The following is a 17,823-nucleotide window of genomic DNA, read 5'->3' on the forward strand; positions in this document are numbered from 1 at the left end:
TCAGTCTCACGCAGTTCAGAGGTGATGTTTGTGTTTTCCTTGACTCATCTCCGGATTAGTTGAAAATAATCATAGGGCTTGTCCCCGCCCACCATATGAAACCAAGCAACAACGCAGTGTCAATCACAACACACAAATTCTCTTTGAACAACCGTTAACCCAGTTTTCATGAGGGTAAAACTCAAGAATCCACAATCCTCTCTCTCTCTCTCTCCCTCTCTCTTGCTAAATCTCTCCAAGATCATTAGCTCCCTTGTTTTCCACCCACAATCTTTATAGACTTTTCGAGTGGAGTCCCAACAGCCTGTGAAACTGTCCTCAGAAGATCAGAGGGATGATAACAAGCAGCTATTTCTGGATCGGGACAAGCCTCGTAATATCAGGCAGCAGACTGAGCGAGAACCAAGCCAAAACTTCTTTGTTCTTGTTCTCATTTAGCCAGAACGGAGGAGGGTGGATGCAGGAGGATGAGATGCTGGAGGCGAGCTGGGTTGTCGGTGTGAAACTTTGAAGCGTTGACGGGTCCTGTCCGTCTCACTGATAGGAGACATGAGTCGTTATGTAACATCGGTCGGGTCCGAATGAGACGCTGGTGAAATGAAAGCAGGAACGTGGCCTGTTCTTGTTTGAGCACCATGTAAATTATCCAGTGAAAGTTAAACTGCTTTTCTCTGTCTAAGCTTCTTAACAGTGTCTTAAACATTTAGAGGAGCTTCAGCAGTACATGTAATTGTCGAACACGTCTCACAAAAGCAACAGAGAAATTATAATTTCTACAAAATGCTTCACCGAACTACTACTTTACTTATTATTGTGGAAATATTTTTGATATATGTCTTATAATAACTGTTGTGTCAAAGTATAATGACAATAAAGTTGAGTGCAGTTGAATTAAACAGATAACAGGCAATTAGATGGGGACTTCTTTTATGTTGAATCAATAGTCATTAAATTACAGGTTAACCTTTCATCTATATTATATCAACATAAGTGTGACTTTTGCATTTTGGTCACTAAAGGTTACAGTAAATTAACAGTGACACTTTATCTCGTATGAATATTATTTGCCGTGGCATGATGCTATAATAACTTCACATTAAATTGAGATGTAGTATAAGTGGAAGAAGTCATTACTGTAGATAATTCTTATATTAGAGGTTAGGTCCAGATCACAAGATTGTGACTTTGCATCTTGTGAAAACAGAATTTATATCAATGCTCAGAATTAAAGAGATTTAAAGATAGTTCACTGATAGGAGGGACATCCTGTTCGCCTGCAGCTCACACATTTTCCCTTGAGAAAACGTATTGATTCTTGATTTTGTCTGTATGTACAATCTGTGCAGAGAGAAATACTGTTCTTTCTCTATGTTGACTTGTGTCAATTTTGTATTGTACAAAACGAAAGGCAGAATTTGATAAGGCATTTAACTCAAGGGTGCATCTGTGTCTGTGTGTGTGTTACAATGAAAACTGACCTTTCCATCGTTTATTTTCTTTTACTGTATTTACGCAAACCCATTAGTTTCAGAAATGTAATATAGGACAACAGGCACTTTCCTTTGTGATTTGTGTTTGGCTTGTTGAGATTCTTCATTGTTATATCCGAGCTACAAAGTGTGAAGGAAGTTTAATTATCCCTGAATTGTTGTTTTTTGTGGCGAGAAGTTTCACCTTTTATCAGCTCAAGGTGAGAAAACGCAGTAAAAGTGCGAGTGGAAATCTAACAGCATTGGTTGTCAGGGAAAGTGGATCTTGTAAAACTCACGGAGGGACGTGTTTAACAAATTAACATGCGTGTTCACCGTCAGAGGAGGGGAATGTAAAGTGAAGATTTAAAATGCGTGAAGCCGTTAGAAAAGCAAACAACTTGCACTCCGGTGTCTTATTTACCATCAGCTCATTAGAGCAGCTCAGTCGGCCCGGCTGATGCACTTGATCATGCATTTCTAATATCCCCATTAATAATTTCTGCATCACCACTATAAATTCAAACTTCACTTTAGATTTAGTGCAGGTTTTTTTCTCACTCGCAGCCTTTACGTCATTTGATTTTAATTGAGTTTGAGCTTCTTAAAATATTCAAACTCAAGGCCCCGGCTCGTTTCAGAAATCCAAACATCCACCAGATTTCAACCTGCATGGGAGAGAGATTTATAGTCATAGATGCTGATTCATTTTCAGAAACCATCATTTCAATACAAGGTCACTGTGCCGCACAAAAAGTCAAAATCATCGAACCGAATAAACTCAAATTGTGTGACGTCAAACTCGAGCACATGATGAATAGCTTATCTGTCTGTGATTCTATGTAGATCACAAAAAAATCATTTCATATCTGGTCGTGTTATTCCATATGTCGGCCTCCGTGTTACATACATAAATCGAGGCTTGACTGAATTATGAAACGCGCCTCATTCCCCTCGTTGCTCTGATGTAGTTATTGCACGATGCTTTTGGGTCTTTTGATGTTCCTGCGAAGTCGTGCCATCTCTTCCACGAGCCTTTGAAGTCGGTCTAGTTGCAGTGCGTCGAGCGAGAGAGGCCGCTCTGCCAGGGCCCCCTGTGGTCACAGTGTGATACTGCAGCTGCACCGTTCATCATTCTCATATAACCGGTTCATCTATTCCATTTGATGTCTCTTTAAATTAACCTGCAGTATCTAAAAGTGGAGCACTTTTTCTACCCCCCCTCAACCCCCTGGCTCATTAATCATCGTTATTTGAGTGGATTATTTGAAGCTGGGGCCTCAAAGCAACAATATGTTCTCCGGCCTCGTGGAGAACCGGGATAAGTGTGCTGCTACCGTGACGTATGGAGATAAACAGTCAGCGTGGCGTCTCTGTGAACTTTGCTCTTTGTACCACTAGGGAGCATCAAAGCACTTTTAAGAGAATGAAAGATTTGAACGCTTCATGTTTGACAGAGCCGACTTTGTGTTTGAAGATTTTTTACAGCAGGGGTTCAAAACTCTTTGTATGGGTGTATGGGAGAGGTTGGGTGGGGGGGTATGTATAAGTTCAATGTAATTTTTTGTGTGAAGTAACAATAGAAACAGGCTCACAGTGGGAACTTTAATAAGACGTTTCCATTAGAGGTTGGTGCTGAAGAGGGCTGGGATACCCCGGAGGGAGGAGAACTTTGAAGGCGTGTTTTTCAGATTTTTGAGCCGAGCAACATTCAAAGGAGTTGCTCTATATATCATAAAGCACAATTTTTTTTTAAAAACAATATAAAGAACGTGTGGGATGCGGGAGCAGAGTAGAAGAGGTCAAAAACAACAGCATAAAACAACCTTTGAGCACAGAGCACTCCCCACCCATTTGGTTTGAAATGCCGTTTGAAGTTTACCATGAAAAAGAAAATCGGCTTCATATGGAGGGGGCTGTTTTCAGAATTATGCATCCCATCATCAGAAACTCTTCAATGCTTTGATGAGTGTGAGCGCGCAAGAAAAGCCGATCACAGACACCCAGATATAATTTCAAATGAAATTGGAGCTATCAAATGTTCACACACAAACTCATACCTCAAATTGTTTTTGATTGCGATGCTGAATTCGTGGATTGGGTCATTTTATTTCCGGGAGCGTTCCACATTTCAGGTAATTGACACCGAAAATGTCATTATTATTATTTCAGTTCAGAGCAGAAGATGTCTATTTAAGGAATTAATGTAATTTGGATGTTTTTTGAAACACTGAGAACAACAACAAAAAAAGGAAAACGTTAAAATCCATCCAGATGGATTTTGCATAGGGAAATATGCATTAATATAGAAAGTCAAGGGTAAGAGAATGAGAGTAAGTTTGATTTAGTCTCAAGAATATGTCGATATAATATGTAAATATCTGGCGAGACTTCCTAAAGAATGCACTATATCCAAATTCGTGTCCGAGTAACTCACCACCTCCAAGTCTTTCACTTCTTATATTTATTTTAAAACTGAGCAGTTTATCTGTGAGATGAGAACAAAACAAAAAGAAGACTGTTCAGTTCTTCACAAAAACAACACACCGATAAAGAAACCCCAATATCATTTTAATCCATGAGTGCATGTAACATTCAAACGCAAAAAACAAAACCATACCTACCGAGAATATCGACATGATCTATATTTGGATCCGCTGTAACCTTGCTTATGCGCGCGATGGTTTCATGAAATATTTGTGTTGATGAAATATTCATTGGACAGGAAGCCAGGTCAAAAGGCATTATGCCCAACAAACATTAAATTTAGTGGAAATAATAGTTGACTGCATGTTACAGATACATCACCACTTGTAAAAATACTTGTCACCACATGCACAGGTTTCTGTTAATCACTTAAACAGAGCATTGTGAAGAAGCCCCACAGCAGCCACATTGGGAGGAATGTAACTGAAAAAAGGAAAAGCATAAAATAAATAAAATAAAAAACAAAATCTGATGGAGCTTTTTTTTTTTATATGTATAAACACAACATAAATTACTGTTAATATGACTAGTACAGACATTTATTCAGTTTCTTAAAAAAACAGCATAAAACTCTTGCATAATTTACAAAACATGGTGTCCCTGTGCTGTCCAAGACACAGCTGTGCCTCCTCCCCAGAGAGAGTCCGTCATACCTTTGCTGTCCTTTTTCTTCCACAATGAATATTGGGTATTTAAACAAAGAAACATTTTCTTTTTTTCTGTTTAAAAGCATCTCACGAGAATAAGACATGTCGATGTTTACAGTGCTAAATCTGGTATACATAGTGGCTGTTTGGTGAGGATATCTCTAATGTCAGAAGTCTCTGATTCAAAAACAAAAAAAAACAAAAAACACATTCGCTCAAGGGCACTGCTCGCTCGGGGCGTGTGAACTCATGAGCCCTGTACTTCCAGAGAAGTGCAGATATGCATAATGTAAACATTTCCTTTGCTCTTAGAATACTTTGTTGAGACAAACTTTTTCTTGATTTAAAACAAAAAAACAAACAGAAGACACCTAAAACTAGCTCACGCTTTCCCAAACACACAACTAAGTCTCTGCTTGAGAGTCCAGAGTCCAGAAGGCTTGTGCTACAGAGAAACTGACCTGTAATTGCCATATTAAGGCTTGGTGTAGTTATACATTTACTCTGTAGTCCCTCGATCACAATGCACAGCATTGCTTTTGACCGTCTGTATTTTTTTTTCTTCTTATATTTTGTTTTATAGAAAAAACACATGGACACTCGGGATACATATCGGCAACCTTTGATTACAGCTGCTCTTCATTCCGTCCGCTGGCATGTCTCTACCAAGACTGTGTCTCTTTGGCAGATATTGAACGGTGAAGTGTTACCTTTTCCCAATTTCACTTTGCCGAAGAAAGTGAATGTTATTAGCGCTGTCTGCTAATTCTGGGTACTGCTCGATGGAGAGCACGTAGTACCCATCGTACCCCAGCACCTTTCCACTGCTCAGAAGCTGCCTCTTCTCTCCCTCTGTCCAGGGGCGGACCCCTTCCTCGCCCTCCCTCACTCGCTGCTGCTCCCTCGCCCACGCTCCCGCAAAGGCGCGCTGACGAGCGAGCTCGACCACCCGCGCTTTCTCCTCGTCCACCGTGGATCCATATCGGATGTGGAGCGCTAGAGCCCCAGCGCGAATCTCCACATCTGCAAAACGGCGAGTCCGACTATCCATGACCGTGGTGGACTGGGAGACGGTGACGTTGACGCCGTTCTCCAGAGTCTTGTGCCCGCTGGTGAGGTGCATCGCGGCGAGGTCGGCGTCCGGAAGGCCCGGCTTGACAAAGTAGTGCGTGTCCCGTCCTTCTATGGTGAAGTGGAGGTCTTCCAGATAGAACGCGTTGTTCAGGATTGTCGCAACCTTGATGCAGTCCTCACTCGCCACGTTGAGTGTGTGGGTGTGGATGCTGCCCTTGTAAATGGCAAACATGACTGCTCTTCCGATGGGAGACATCGCCGCAGAGAACCACAGCCAAGACTTTTCACCTCTGCGACCTCGGCTGAGATGGACCTCCGGCAGCCGCTCGAACGACAAGAGGGAGTGCGCTTGTCTGGTTACTTCCTGCTGGACCCCAGAGATAGACTGCAGGAAAAGTGCAGTGAAACGTTAACGTCTGAACATGGCACAACTCAGCTCTCCATGCTATTTAGAACCGGCTCCGGCTCCTGCTCTGCTTTCTCCTCCCTGTCTGAGATAATGGTGTTTTTTTAAGCTGTGTTCTCAGGCCAAAAGTAGATAAATCTCCCATGGCAATTTTACTGCAACACTTTCAGTGTAAAAGCATTAGACCAAAGAAACCTGGTATAAATATCTCCAAAAGATTGGTGTAACAATAGCAGCACCGAAATATCATATATATAGTGAGAAAGTGTGAAAGTGTTGTCAGCTGGTAACTAAAATCAGTCAGAGGAAAATACACTTTTCTTATTTTGTGTATTATTATGCAAATATGGCCCAATTAAAACTGATATTCTTTGAAATGCAGCGTCAAAATACTGGTGTAGAAGACAAAGTATTTTTCTTTCTTCTCTGTCTGAACCCTGACACTGTAATAAGCATTTTATCTCTTTAATAGTTGTTTTCTTTTCCAGTATTCAGTTTATTTGGTGTTTAACATGCACACGAGATGTTAATTGTACCCACCGGCAGATCGTCCCACAGCTGACTCTTCTTCAGCTCGTAGGATGGCATGCTTAAATCAAATTTCGGGACTGGAAACCCAGGAATGGTGTTGTGAAGATGAAAGCCAAAGGTTACCAGCCAGCTGTTCACATCTGTGCAAGAAAAAGAGATGAAAGGGAAAAAGTTCCAGATTACAACGCGTTTGCAGATGAAATAATTTGTGGAGGAATTCATCTGCAGGAAATATAGCTGCAGGTTCAACTGCAATATCTCTTACCTGCCACATACTCTCGCACTTCATGGACCTTGCTGATGGGGTTGTTATTTCTGAACATGTACAAATTAAAAGGAGCCGGATCTTTGCTAACTCTTTTCCAAGTCGATATGTCGGGAAGCGTCCACCTTCCCGACATGATATCGTAGTCCTGCTCCCCAAAGTGCAGCAGCTTGGTCAGGGGGTCGTACAGTCCTCCGTGAAACCCGAGAACCAGCTGGAAGTCGGGGTTGGAGTCGAAGTAGACCTCGCCGTACGCCGTGTACTGCAGCTGCTTGACCAGGAGTCCGTTGCTGGTGAAGACAGCCAGAGGTGTGCCAGTGTTATCACAGGCGATGTAGAACTCCTCCCCGCTGCTGATCTCCATCGCAAACAGGTGGCCCTGGAGGTCGTAATAGAGCGAGGTGATCTCCGAGCTGGAGTGGTTGTACACGTGTGTAATCCTGGCCGGGTAGCTGAGGTCTGCGTAGAAGTACTGCAGGTGTTGGCCCAAGCTGGTTTTGCTGGACACTCTGCGGCTGAGTCCGTCGTAGCGATACTGAATCGTCCAGCCGGCGCTTTTGCTATAAACCCGCACCAAGAGTCCTTTGGAGTTGTACTCGAATATCTCTGCTCCTCTCTGACGGAGGAAACCGTCTTCATCCATTCTGTATTGAACATCTCCGAGACGGGTGATGCGGTCCCTCAGGTCGTAGCGCAGAGGCAGAAGTCTGGCGCTGCTTCCTGCATTCAACAGGTGCAGGTTTCCATTGAGGTCGTACGTGTAGCGCCACATGACCTTGTCGTTCAGGTACACAGTCTGGAGCTGTCCGTCCACGTCGTACTCGTAGCCGTACTTGGTGGTGTTGGCAAAGGGGCCGATCTTGATCTCCCGCTTGGTGACTCGGCCGACGTCGTCGTACTGGAAGGTGATCCAGTACATGAGTGAGCGAAAGATCTCGTACTGGATCTCCTTGATGCGTCCGTGTGCATCGAAGTGCTTGGTGTAGGTCATGACCGCCGTGGAGATGATCTGATTTATGTCGTAGTAGATGACCCCGAACTTCCCAAACTGCTCGATCTTCCCCGAGATGTCGTCGAACTGGTAGAGGTCGATGGGCAGGGGCGTTTCGTTGATGACGCCCTGCACGCTGGTGACACGCAGGCTGCTGTCGTACGTGTAGTCGAAGCGAGCGTTGACCATGCCGTCCTCGCTGAAGCGGAAAATCTGCCTGTCCACCAGGGGGCCGACTTGCCGATAACGAATGGAGCAGATGAAGCCTTCATTTTGCAAGTTGACGGTCTTCAGCACGCCGGCCATTTCGTCGTAGGTGAAGCTGACCCTCGTGCTGTCGTACAGGATCTCTGAGAGTTTGTTCTGCCTGCGGTAGCGGTACAGGACCCGGCGTCCCGTGCCCAGGTGGGCTACTCTCATCAGGAGGCCGTCTTCGCTGTAGTCCACAGCCACTGAGGCGTTGCTCTCTGGGGGGTGGTACAGGTTCCTGTAGTAGCCCACCGAGCGGATGGTCTGCATGGTGTAGCGGGCCACACTCGGCATGGTGACAGCAGAAAGCCGGTCGAGAGAGTCGAAATCAAATATGTACTGTCGCTGACTGTGGAGCAGCAGCACCATGGACTGGAGGGAGAAGAACAAAAAAGCAAGTGTCTACAAGAGTTGCATAATTTTTATACATAATACATATGGAGTGCAAGCAGAGTGAATTGAAACTTTCTGTTTGAGAAAAGAAAATGAAAAATGCACAAGCTGGTGTTAACTTTTACGATGGTGCTGCTAATTGTCTCATTTGTTACTGCAGAACATACACAGCTTTAGATCTGAGTCCAAAGAAATGCACTGAAAAACATAGACTGCTTTAAAAAAACATTTGCTTAAGATACAAAGTGTCTTTTATCTTGTACGATCAATACATTTGTTACCATGAGCAATGTTTACTTTGAAGACTTTCTATTTTTAGAGAGTTGTGTAATTCATTTACTTTAAAATGCTGTTTGGAGTGAGGCTTCTCTTCTATAGGTTCTTCACCTCCTCCGTTTAAATGTCATACTCAGTCATCCGTCACTTCATCGAGGTTCCCTGTGCTCCCTGAGCTCTCGGTGTTCCTTAAGTCAGAGTGTTGACACGGCCACTCCAGGTCACGCAATGAAAGGATGTGGCCACCGAGAAAAAAGGGCTCTGCGTGTTTCTATAGCGTTTTTCCTATCAATAGAGTTTAACATCTTTTATTTATGCTTAGTATACATGCGCCATACTATGCCTTTAAAACAAATCGTACAACTGTTTCCAACAAAACAAACACGCTCTTAGTATTCAGTCAGGAGGATGTGCAGTTTTAACAACTTACTAAATTCAGACACGACACAATGGGCAACAGATGATTATAATAATTAGGCAAAAAAAACAATCCTGGACCAGAACAGAAATGGGACCTTCACCAAAAAAAAAAGAGTTTGGCTCTTGTTTTTACACCAATTTTTTTAAAGAGGGTAAAGCAACACAGGGAAATTGCTCAAATTGCAGGAGGTGTTAACTGTGCAGAGAGCTGAAGGTGACTGAACCTCACCGGCACCAAATCCTGCTGCATTAAACTCTGGTGATGTGAATTATCATAAATATGTACATAAATAAATAAAAGCTTCTCTCATTTGCAGCGTTTCTCACTATTTTGCCATTAGTTTAGTTTATTTTTTCATAATAAGCTATGCTGCTTGAATACATAATATTCAGCTGTCTTTCAATAATCTAAACAGGGGGAAGCATCCATCCTGTACTGTTCTCTTCTGAGCAGATGAAAGAATTGGATTTGATGGTTGCATAATACCGTTATTGCTCATGTCCAGTTTGTTGTTTCAGTATTTACTCAGATATACTTCTCTGTAACTGTTGCTTCTGTAAAATAGATTGGAGGTTTATTATACGTGTGGTGTCCAGCTTGTTTTCAGGAATCAGACTGCAACCAATTCAATTTCAGTGACTCCTGGGCACAGATCTAAAGATACCGCCGCCATCAGCTGCTTCCTGCAGGAAGTCTAGACACCACGTCTCTCAGTTGATGAACCCAGGTGACGTTCTTTTTTAATATAATAGACCATTTTCACGTCAGAGAGCTTTGACTTGTCGTCTCAGGAACAGCGAAGGTGTAATTAAAGACATTAACCATCTCTCGAATGTGTTAATTGTTGAAGCTATTTTTAAGTGAGCGAGGACGATCACCAGTAATGAGCTGTCACCGTTGCACTTTAGCTGAAAGGGATCTATTGGCAGAAACTGAATATAAAATCATAGAGATGTTGTCACTAGTGTGTAATATGTCTTTTTCCTGAGCCCTTTATATTGAAATACTTTATATTTACATCAGGAGCGTTAACGTTTTTACAGTAGCCCAGACCGGACAAACTAAACACATTTTGAGTTTTGAGTTCTCTTTCATGTTTGGACGGGGACGTCGAGGTGAGGTGTGTTCAGCTGCAACTTGCAACTTCACCACTAGATGTCACTGAATTCTACATACTGAACCTTTAAGTTGTTACCTCTGCTAAGGTGGTTATATTTTGTTGGTTGGTTTGTTATAAACCCTTTAAATTTCCATGCAAGGTGAACATTTAAAAAAACGCCCCAAAAGAATAACTTACAGGTCTTGATGAAAAAAAATGTGTGTGTAAGGCCTTGTGCATCCTAATAAAAATCTGAATTTGAACGTGGTTTCATGAGGGAACTGTTGAGCCACGGTGGATGAATGCGCTCATAAATACATAATCACCTTCTCTTTAATAGTCTGTTGTTTATTGAACATGTCTTTATTTTTAATGGATTCTTCTGTTTCTAAACGAGCGGCTGATCTGTGGAGAGCGGCGTTTCTCTCCCATGCATGCTGAGTGTATGTTGTGAACTTATGACATTAAATCGGATTGTGATGCATGATATAACCAGGACCTCCTGTGTGGAGCAATGTTGATTGATGCACCTGTGCTTTTCCTGCTGTGACAAAATATCTGCCGTGGAAAAGCTCTGTTCTTGTATACCGTGAAGAGGAAGTGCAGCTCGTAAAACCAAAAGCTACACTTCTGCGTGGATCTACTCAAATTTTTTATGTCTTAAGTATTTGAATGATGCTCATAAATCTGCAGTTACTGTAAAACGATTACAACATTCGCAAAGTACCTCCGTAATAAGCGGAATTATACGTATCGGAACTGGAGATTACTTCAAAATAAGTGTCTTCGGGGTGACCTCTGCTACATGTCAGGGTCTTGATTCAGCCTGAAGCGATAACGACTTCCCTGCAGGACGATACATCTTCTTTATTGCCTCCTCTGGTCATTTTATTTGCTCACCTGCTCTAGGTAGGTGTAACTCCATATCTTCCCATCAGCAAACACCCTGGAAACCAGGCGGCCCTGGCTGTCGTACTCCAGCCTCTCCGTGGTGGGACCTCTCTGCAGGGCGCTGATTTGGCCGCTGCTCGTTCGGCTCACGTTCACCGGCAGGAGCTTGCTGCTCGGCACCCAGAGCACCGGGTGTCCCGCTGTGTCGTATATAATCTTTAAGAGGAACTTCCTGTGGTCATCGTAAATCTTCTCGGTCCTCAGGGTGCGGTCGTAGTCGACTGAGAGAATGTTTCGTCCATTCACCTGTGGTTAGGATTTGATATGAGAAGATGTAAGACAAAAAAAAAGACAATACGTCTCATCAAACTACTGATAATAATAATTTAGCTGTTTAAAATAGCACATCTACACATAAATTGCACAGAGGCTCCATATGAAGAAGACACTTCTGGTTTTGATAACACTGCTCTTTGTCTGCCAGGCTCTTTAATACACTGATTTTCACTACAGTTGTCACGGAGATTAACACCCCCTTCACGAGGCTCTTTAAACCGAGACACGCTGGCAATTGTTCAGGTGAGCGTAAATCACAACCTCCTAAATTTACTGGAGATGAAAATTACTGTGAGGCAAAGGAATCGCCCAAGTTAAGTTCATAAAGTCGTGTAAGCCATAAATCTAAGAGTCACATTCTGAGGAGAAATAAGTGGAGGTTGAACTTGTGTACGGCTCTGGAATATTGATAATGCTCTATATATAGAACCAAATGTTGATGTGCTCCATGAATTTAAATGGTCACAGAAAATTGCAGCTATGTAATAGTCACGCAGCCATGAATATAATTTGCTGGACGGTGATTATCAGTGTGGGAAACCTGGATCACCCTCGTATTGTCTCTGTCCTCCACTGAGCTCAGCAAGGTCACGGCGGGAAACGTCCACTGGGGTTTGGACAGAACGTGGCAAAGATCATCCGAGAGAAAAAGGGGAAAAACAAAATCCAACGTACCCGAAGCTTGCGTCCAAACACGATAACTTTCCCTCTGGCTTGCTCTTTGCGGAAGCGCCACTCCACCAGGTTCTGCCCACTCTCCCCTGGCAGGCTCATGTTGCGTCTGGCCACGGTCGGGTTGGCAGCGCCCGCCAGGATGTGCGGCTCGGTCTGGTAGTGGGTGTCCATCCCGTTGGCGTAGGTGATCCTCAACGAGTTGTCGAAGCCGACCTGGTAGCTGCTCCTACACTGATCTGTGAGGGTGAGCAGGAAGCGTGACTCACAACAGAAGAGTTGATACAATAACATCTATAAAAATAAATTACCCAATATATAATATAAAAAGAAACAAATAAAAGAACATTTTATTAAATATAAAATACGTACATTAGGAAGATATGTGCAATATATTCTGCAACAACACATATATAGGTTGTAACAAATCAAAATGAATGCTATTGATATTAAATCATTAAAAAATTGCCCATTGCCCCCTAAGATTTACATTTGTTATTATATATACTGTTGCTGCCATTATTACTATATACTGCTATTATATTGGTATAATTACTAACATATATAAGTATATATTATGTTATATTATGTACTGTACTATTTGTATATACTGTCTAACAATAACATTACCATCATATCACCAGTACTATTACCATCATCTTGCCACTGCACCTTATCTACCTATTTATCTTGTGTTTCTGTTTTTATTCTTTCTACCTCAATATTTTTTATTGTATTGTATTTTATTGTATTCAAATATACCGGCTGCTATGACGACTTAATTTCCCTTCGGGGATGAATAAAGTAATCTATCTATCTATCTATCTATCTATCTATCTATCTATCTATCTATCTATCTATCTATCTATCTATCTATCTGAGGCTAATTTGTTGTCAGATGATGGGCAACAGAATCCACCTATAATCTCAAATACTAAGAACTGGGAGCAGACGATTTTCAGATCAGAGGAATGAACATGAGTGATGCTCTGAAATACCCGGAGCATCTGGCTGTGGCCAAGAGTAGAAACCATTTAGACGCAAGGTTGATACGTCTCCCTGACACCCAAACCCACACGCTGAGAGAGTAATCATTTACACTGTCGTCTGTCACACCCTCGGAGCTGTAATGATACACGACTTAAGCTTACTCAACATTGCCCCCGTGACCCCCCGACACAATGACAAATAACGGCTCGGGAAAATAGCGCTGAGGAGAAGATGAGTGCCATTTCCCTTACCCTGAGCCAGAGTGTAGAAGGCCCGGATGGTGGAGGTGTTGGTGGTGATGCTGATCTCCTCCTCGGACAAGGAGCTCTCGATGTCCACCGTCAAGGCGCTGTAGATGTCCGTGTACAAGTTGTTCACCATCCCGGTGGGAAAGGTCACGTTCATGAGGCGTCCTTCACTGTCGTAGCTGTGTGACGGAGAGAACACGGGATGACAAGGCGCTGATATGTACCAGAACTCTCAGCGGTTTCAATTATCTCCTCTTTTGTCCTTGTTGTGTTAGAACTTCACTGTAATTAAAATGTCACATTCTCTATCTTCAGAGCAGAAGAGAGAAATGGATGTCAACCCAAGTCACAATCCAAATATTTGATGGGGAAGAATGACACATCTCCTCAGTGATCATTCTCATCCACAAAAACACAGACTGTAATAAATTTCAATTATTTTCGGGATGATTGATGTGTCAGTATAATCTCATCTGAATGCGTTGCTGTTTTAGTTATAGTGGGGATATCATTCATGGCCTAATGTGACATGACACGGCTCGTTTTGTTCAATTTGACTTCTTTTCAAATGTATGCAGGCGACTCATCGCGCCCCCCCCCCTCACAGAACACAACCCACACGGGTTCAGTGAGAAACACTTGGAAAAAGTAGTGAATGTTGTTGACACCGAGTTATTAAAGTCTTAACTAGGCTATTTTATAGATCAGAGGCACATTTTATAATTAGATTTCAATTACACGTTCACCCTTGAGCAGTTCGCAGGTAATGTGGTTCCCAATTATAGCGTAAACTTCAGCTCCAATGAAACCAGACACAGGGTCACACACATTTAGTCTTTGTGCCTCACGCAGTGAGGTCGCAGCTAAAAATTGAAAAGGAAGATAAAGTCAGACCCAGTTTTGCATTGAGTTACCAGCTGATACAAAAGTTTATTTAATTCATTCCTCCACTGCAGCGTAGTTAACCCTCTTAAAACCAACCTGTGGCTGACTCCTAACTACTCCATGTTTAAATCAATCTAATATAAAAATCATAAAAGATAAAGCATTCATTCTTTTGGCAGCAGCAAAGCCAAAGATCTCTATCTTTTGCCTCTTCACCTTGTTCAGTCATGAATAAGCTCAAATAACTAAAAAGTTTGCACAAATTACTTATGTAGTGTTAAGAAATAATTTATTCATGCTTATATTATTAGAATTATTCAGGATCGAAATGTTTTGTATGTTTATTTAGCTAAATTTGACAAAACTATTGAATTTTTTAATTTAAGACAATTTCAGTTTGTTTATTATTGTGTATCATTGTGTTTTATTGACTTACACAACTTTTAGCTTGTGTGGACGAGATTTTTAGAAAGAAGAAGCGTTTGAAGATAAATGATTTCACAGAAAGCAGAAATGTCAATGCCAGGAGCCGGCACGGATGCTGCTTATTTAAATTCTTATACTTAACAATATCTGCCTGAATGCAAAGAGAATTTGTTAACATCTTTGCATAAATATGTATGAGGTGTGCTTCACTTGAGCCATGCGTAGGTTTTCCGGATGTCGAGGGCTGAAATGAATCGAAGCCCAGATCGTGGTCTTGCCAGCCGCCATCATACTTACTCATAGAAAGTCGTCCAGCCAATCTCCGATGTCTTCGTAGCCAGCAGGCCGTTGTTACCGTGGTAGGTGAGAAGAACCAGCTCCTGTCCCTGCGTCGTGAGGGTCTTCAGCCGGCTGTTGGTGCCCATGGAGAGCCAGATCACCTGGTTGTCCGGGGCGACGATACGCACGGGCATGCGGTTGGGATCTCGGCGGATCCTCAGGGTGTTCCCGCTGCTGTCGGTCACGGCCGTGATGTCGTTCTCCGGGCTGTAGCTGAAGGTGAACTTCGGGTCTCCGGTGAGCAGGCTGGCCGTGTGCTGGTGGGTTCCGTTGCTGTCGAAGGCGTACAGCTCCTGGGCGTCGGGGGAGGCCACCTCGTACGTCCCGGCGCTGGAGGTCAGAGTCGGCCCGTTCCTGCTCACGGCCCGGATGCGGATGTTGCCCAGGTCGGCCACGTAAAGCGTTCCATCTGGAGCCGCCACCAAAGAGGACGGCGCGTTGAGCCTGGCGTCCTTGGCGTAGCCGTCCCCGGTCTGGTAGCAGTCGCAGTTGGCGTCGTTCTTGCAGTCGCAGTCGGACGGCGATCCGGCCAAGTGCGTTATCTCTCCATCCACAGAAACCTTCCGGATCCGGCTCATCTTCCTCTCGTCGGTCTCGGCTATGTAGATGGCGCCGTGGAAAGATATGGCGATGGACACGGCGGATTCCAGAGGGGTCAGCTGCGCCCTCTGACCCCCGGCCACGCCGCGGTCCAGGGGGGCCAGCGGGCAGTGGACGGGTCGCCCGGCCGCGATGCTCACTTGACCGTTCTCTGTGATGCGCAGCACGATGTTGTTGTCCAGGACGTACAGGGAGTTGTCCATGGGGCTGACGGCCAGGTCGGTGGGCCACTCCAGAATCACCTGGAAAACAGAACATCATCGGATTAACCTTTGACCTCCTACAGGACGAAACTACAACGTGATTACACAAATCAAATAAAATGTGATTGCTCCTTACTCACAGCGATCCAGACCCAGGGTGGATTTAATTAAATATCCGCATATATTCAATATTTTCTCGTTCTTGTTTTTTATGATTAATAAAGTGCACGAGCACGAGCCCAGTTCATGGGGCTGAAATCAATGGCGCACATCTCAATTTACATATTATGTAATCTAGCTGTTGATTAAGCTGGTGTGGGAATCAAACACGACATATTAGTGACAGTGGAGCCTTTCTACTCCATTATGCACATTTATCAAACCCGGACTGTATAATTTCAATGAGCCAGGAGGGGGAAAAAAAAGAAATAATAAGTGATGATAGAGCCTTGGGGGTTATGAGTTAATCTCTTATCTTAATGGTTTAATCCCTCCTCGCGTTGCTCAACTCGTACGAGCACTGATACCAACACTTTAAGGCATAATTCTGACCACAGCGAATTGTTGAGATCATTCCCGACTCTTAACATTTATATTGCGACTGAGATTTAAAGTATCAGGTCTTTATTCCCCCGTGCGACGGTAGTGTAGCAACAAAACAACCTTGAGCCTGCACTTCACGCCTTCCTGCACTAACTGGAGCTGCAACCTGAGAGAGAAACTCCCCCTGGGTGAGGGAAGTGGCTGAGGTCAATTAAGTGTATAAAATTAAATCAAGAAAAATATACTTCACACATTAAAAAAAACCAGTGCAGCGACGTTCACGTTTATAAACAGACTTTGGTGCAGAGTGGAGTTAGAAAACTTTGTGAATCGTCCCACCTGGTTTATCTGCAATGAAGATTTTATACCCAATGATGCTCATAAAATTAAACTTTGCGTCATTATTGTTCACAATAAGTTTGGACGATTTTCTGAACTTCAAAATAAAAGCTCTGTAATTCCATTAAATATAAAGCACTGCAGTGTTAGGATTTAAAATTTTTAACTATAGCCTGTGCTGACAGTATTCCAACTAAATAAAGCTAGAAGTAGTTTTAGCTAGATATTAGGCTTCATACAAATGATTTAATAATAACCTTCTTTCTTCCTAATGTTTAATCTACAAATTAGAAATGTGTGTGCGTCACAACGATGGTCAGTCTCACAGCGGTCTGATAAGTTCTGGAGGTCAGACAGAGTGACTTTGTTGACTTCATTTTGTGACATTGTTTAGTTTCGAGGATGCGAATGTTTAAACAGTCAGGATTGTTTTGATGAGGCAGAAAACATAATAATAATTTCTCCAATTGTAAACACCTTTTGCCCGTCATGGCATCTGCTGAGTCAAGGCCTTTCATGAAGTAAACAGGTTGCCGAGCAACTATAGCGTCATTGGGAGTGTCTCCCTGTCTACTTCCGTATTCAAATGCCAGGAGGATGGCCTGCGTCTGCGCGCTTCCGAGGAGGAGGAACGAAGATCTACTGTTGGACAGATGCCAGATGTTCGTGGCGCTCTAATACGACTAACGTGTTGGAAGCCCATTGTTTTGCTGATCCATAACCTGTTCATTGTCTCCTAAATAAATACTTTGATTGACCAAACTGAGTTCGGCTCATCTTCTCTTCAAGGATAAACAAACACGCTTAACAAAACAAACGTCCTGTTTGTATTCTGAAGAGAAACTGCCAGACAGGAAGTTATTATGCAAATGTAGATCTCCAGTGGTCGCAGGTTAAACTCGGTCGGACAGTTCCCCACTGCACTTTCTCGGGCAATTTACCCAGTTTGCGAGATATTCATTCCACGTCCACTTGTGGAACTAGTAGGTAAATGATATTAACCACATCTTGGAAGTGTTTTTTACCTTTAAAGTCTGAAATGT

At 43.1% G+C, this 17,823-nt stretch overlaps 1 protein-coding gene across 7 annotated transcripts in view; it reads right to left on the reverse strand.

Moving 5' to 3' along the window:
• Nucleotides 1-4,443: 4,443 nt before the first annotated feature.
• si:dkey-237h12.3 (teneurin-3) overlaps nucleotides 4,444-17,823 on the reverse strand; it is a 151,963-nt gene continuing 138,583 nt past the window's right edge. For all 7 annotated transcript variants that reach the window (XM_061079495.1, XM_061079494.1, XM_061079497.1 and 4 more), the window contains 7 exons: nucleotides 15,054-15,937; nucleotides 13,449-13,624; nucleotides 12,211-12,446; nucleotides 11,209-11,505; nucleotides 6,880-8,491; nucleotides 6,624-6,754; nucleotides 4,444-6,062 (listed from right to left, as the gene is read on the reverse strand). In XM_061079495.1, the coding sequence (XP_060935478.1) occupies nucleotides 5,310-6,062; nucleotides 6,624-6,754; nucleotides 6,880-8,491; nucleotides 11,209-11,505; nucleotides 12,211-12,446; nucleotides 13,449-13,624; nucleotides 15,054-15,937 (4,089 nt within the window). In that variant the 3' untranslated portion in view covers nucleotides 4,444-5,309. The remainder of the gene's footprint in view (nucleotides 6,063-6,623; nucleotides 6,755-6,879; nucleotides 8,492-11,208; nucleotides 11,506-12,210; nucleotides 12,447-13,448; nucleotides 13,625-15,053; nucleotides 15,938-17,823) is intronic.

This window comes from Limanda limanda, chromosome 10 (assembly GCF_963576545.1).
Source record: "Limanda limanda chromosome 10, fLimLim1.1, whole genome shotgun sequence".
Taxonomy (NCBI): Eukaryota; Metazoa; Chordata; class Actinopteri; order Pleuronectiformes; family Pleuronectidae; genus Limanda; species Limanda limanda.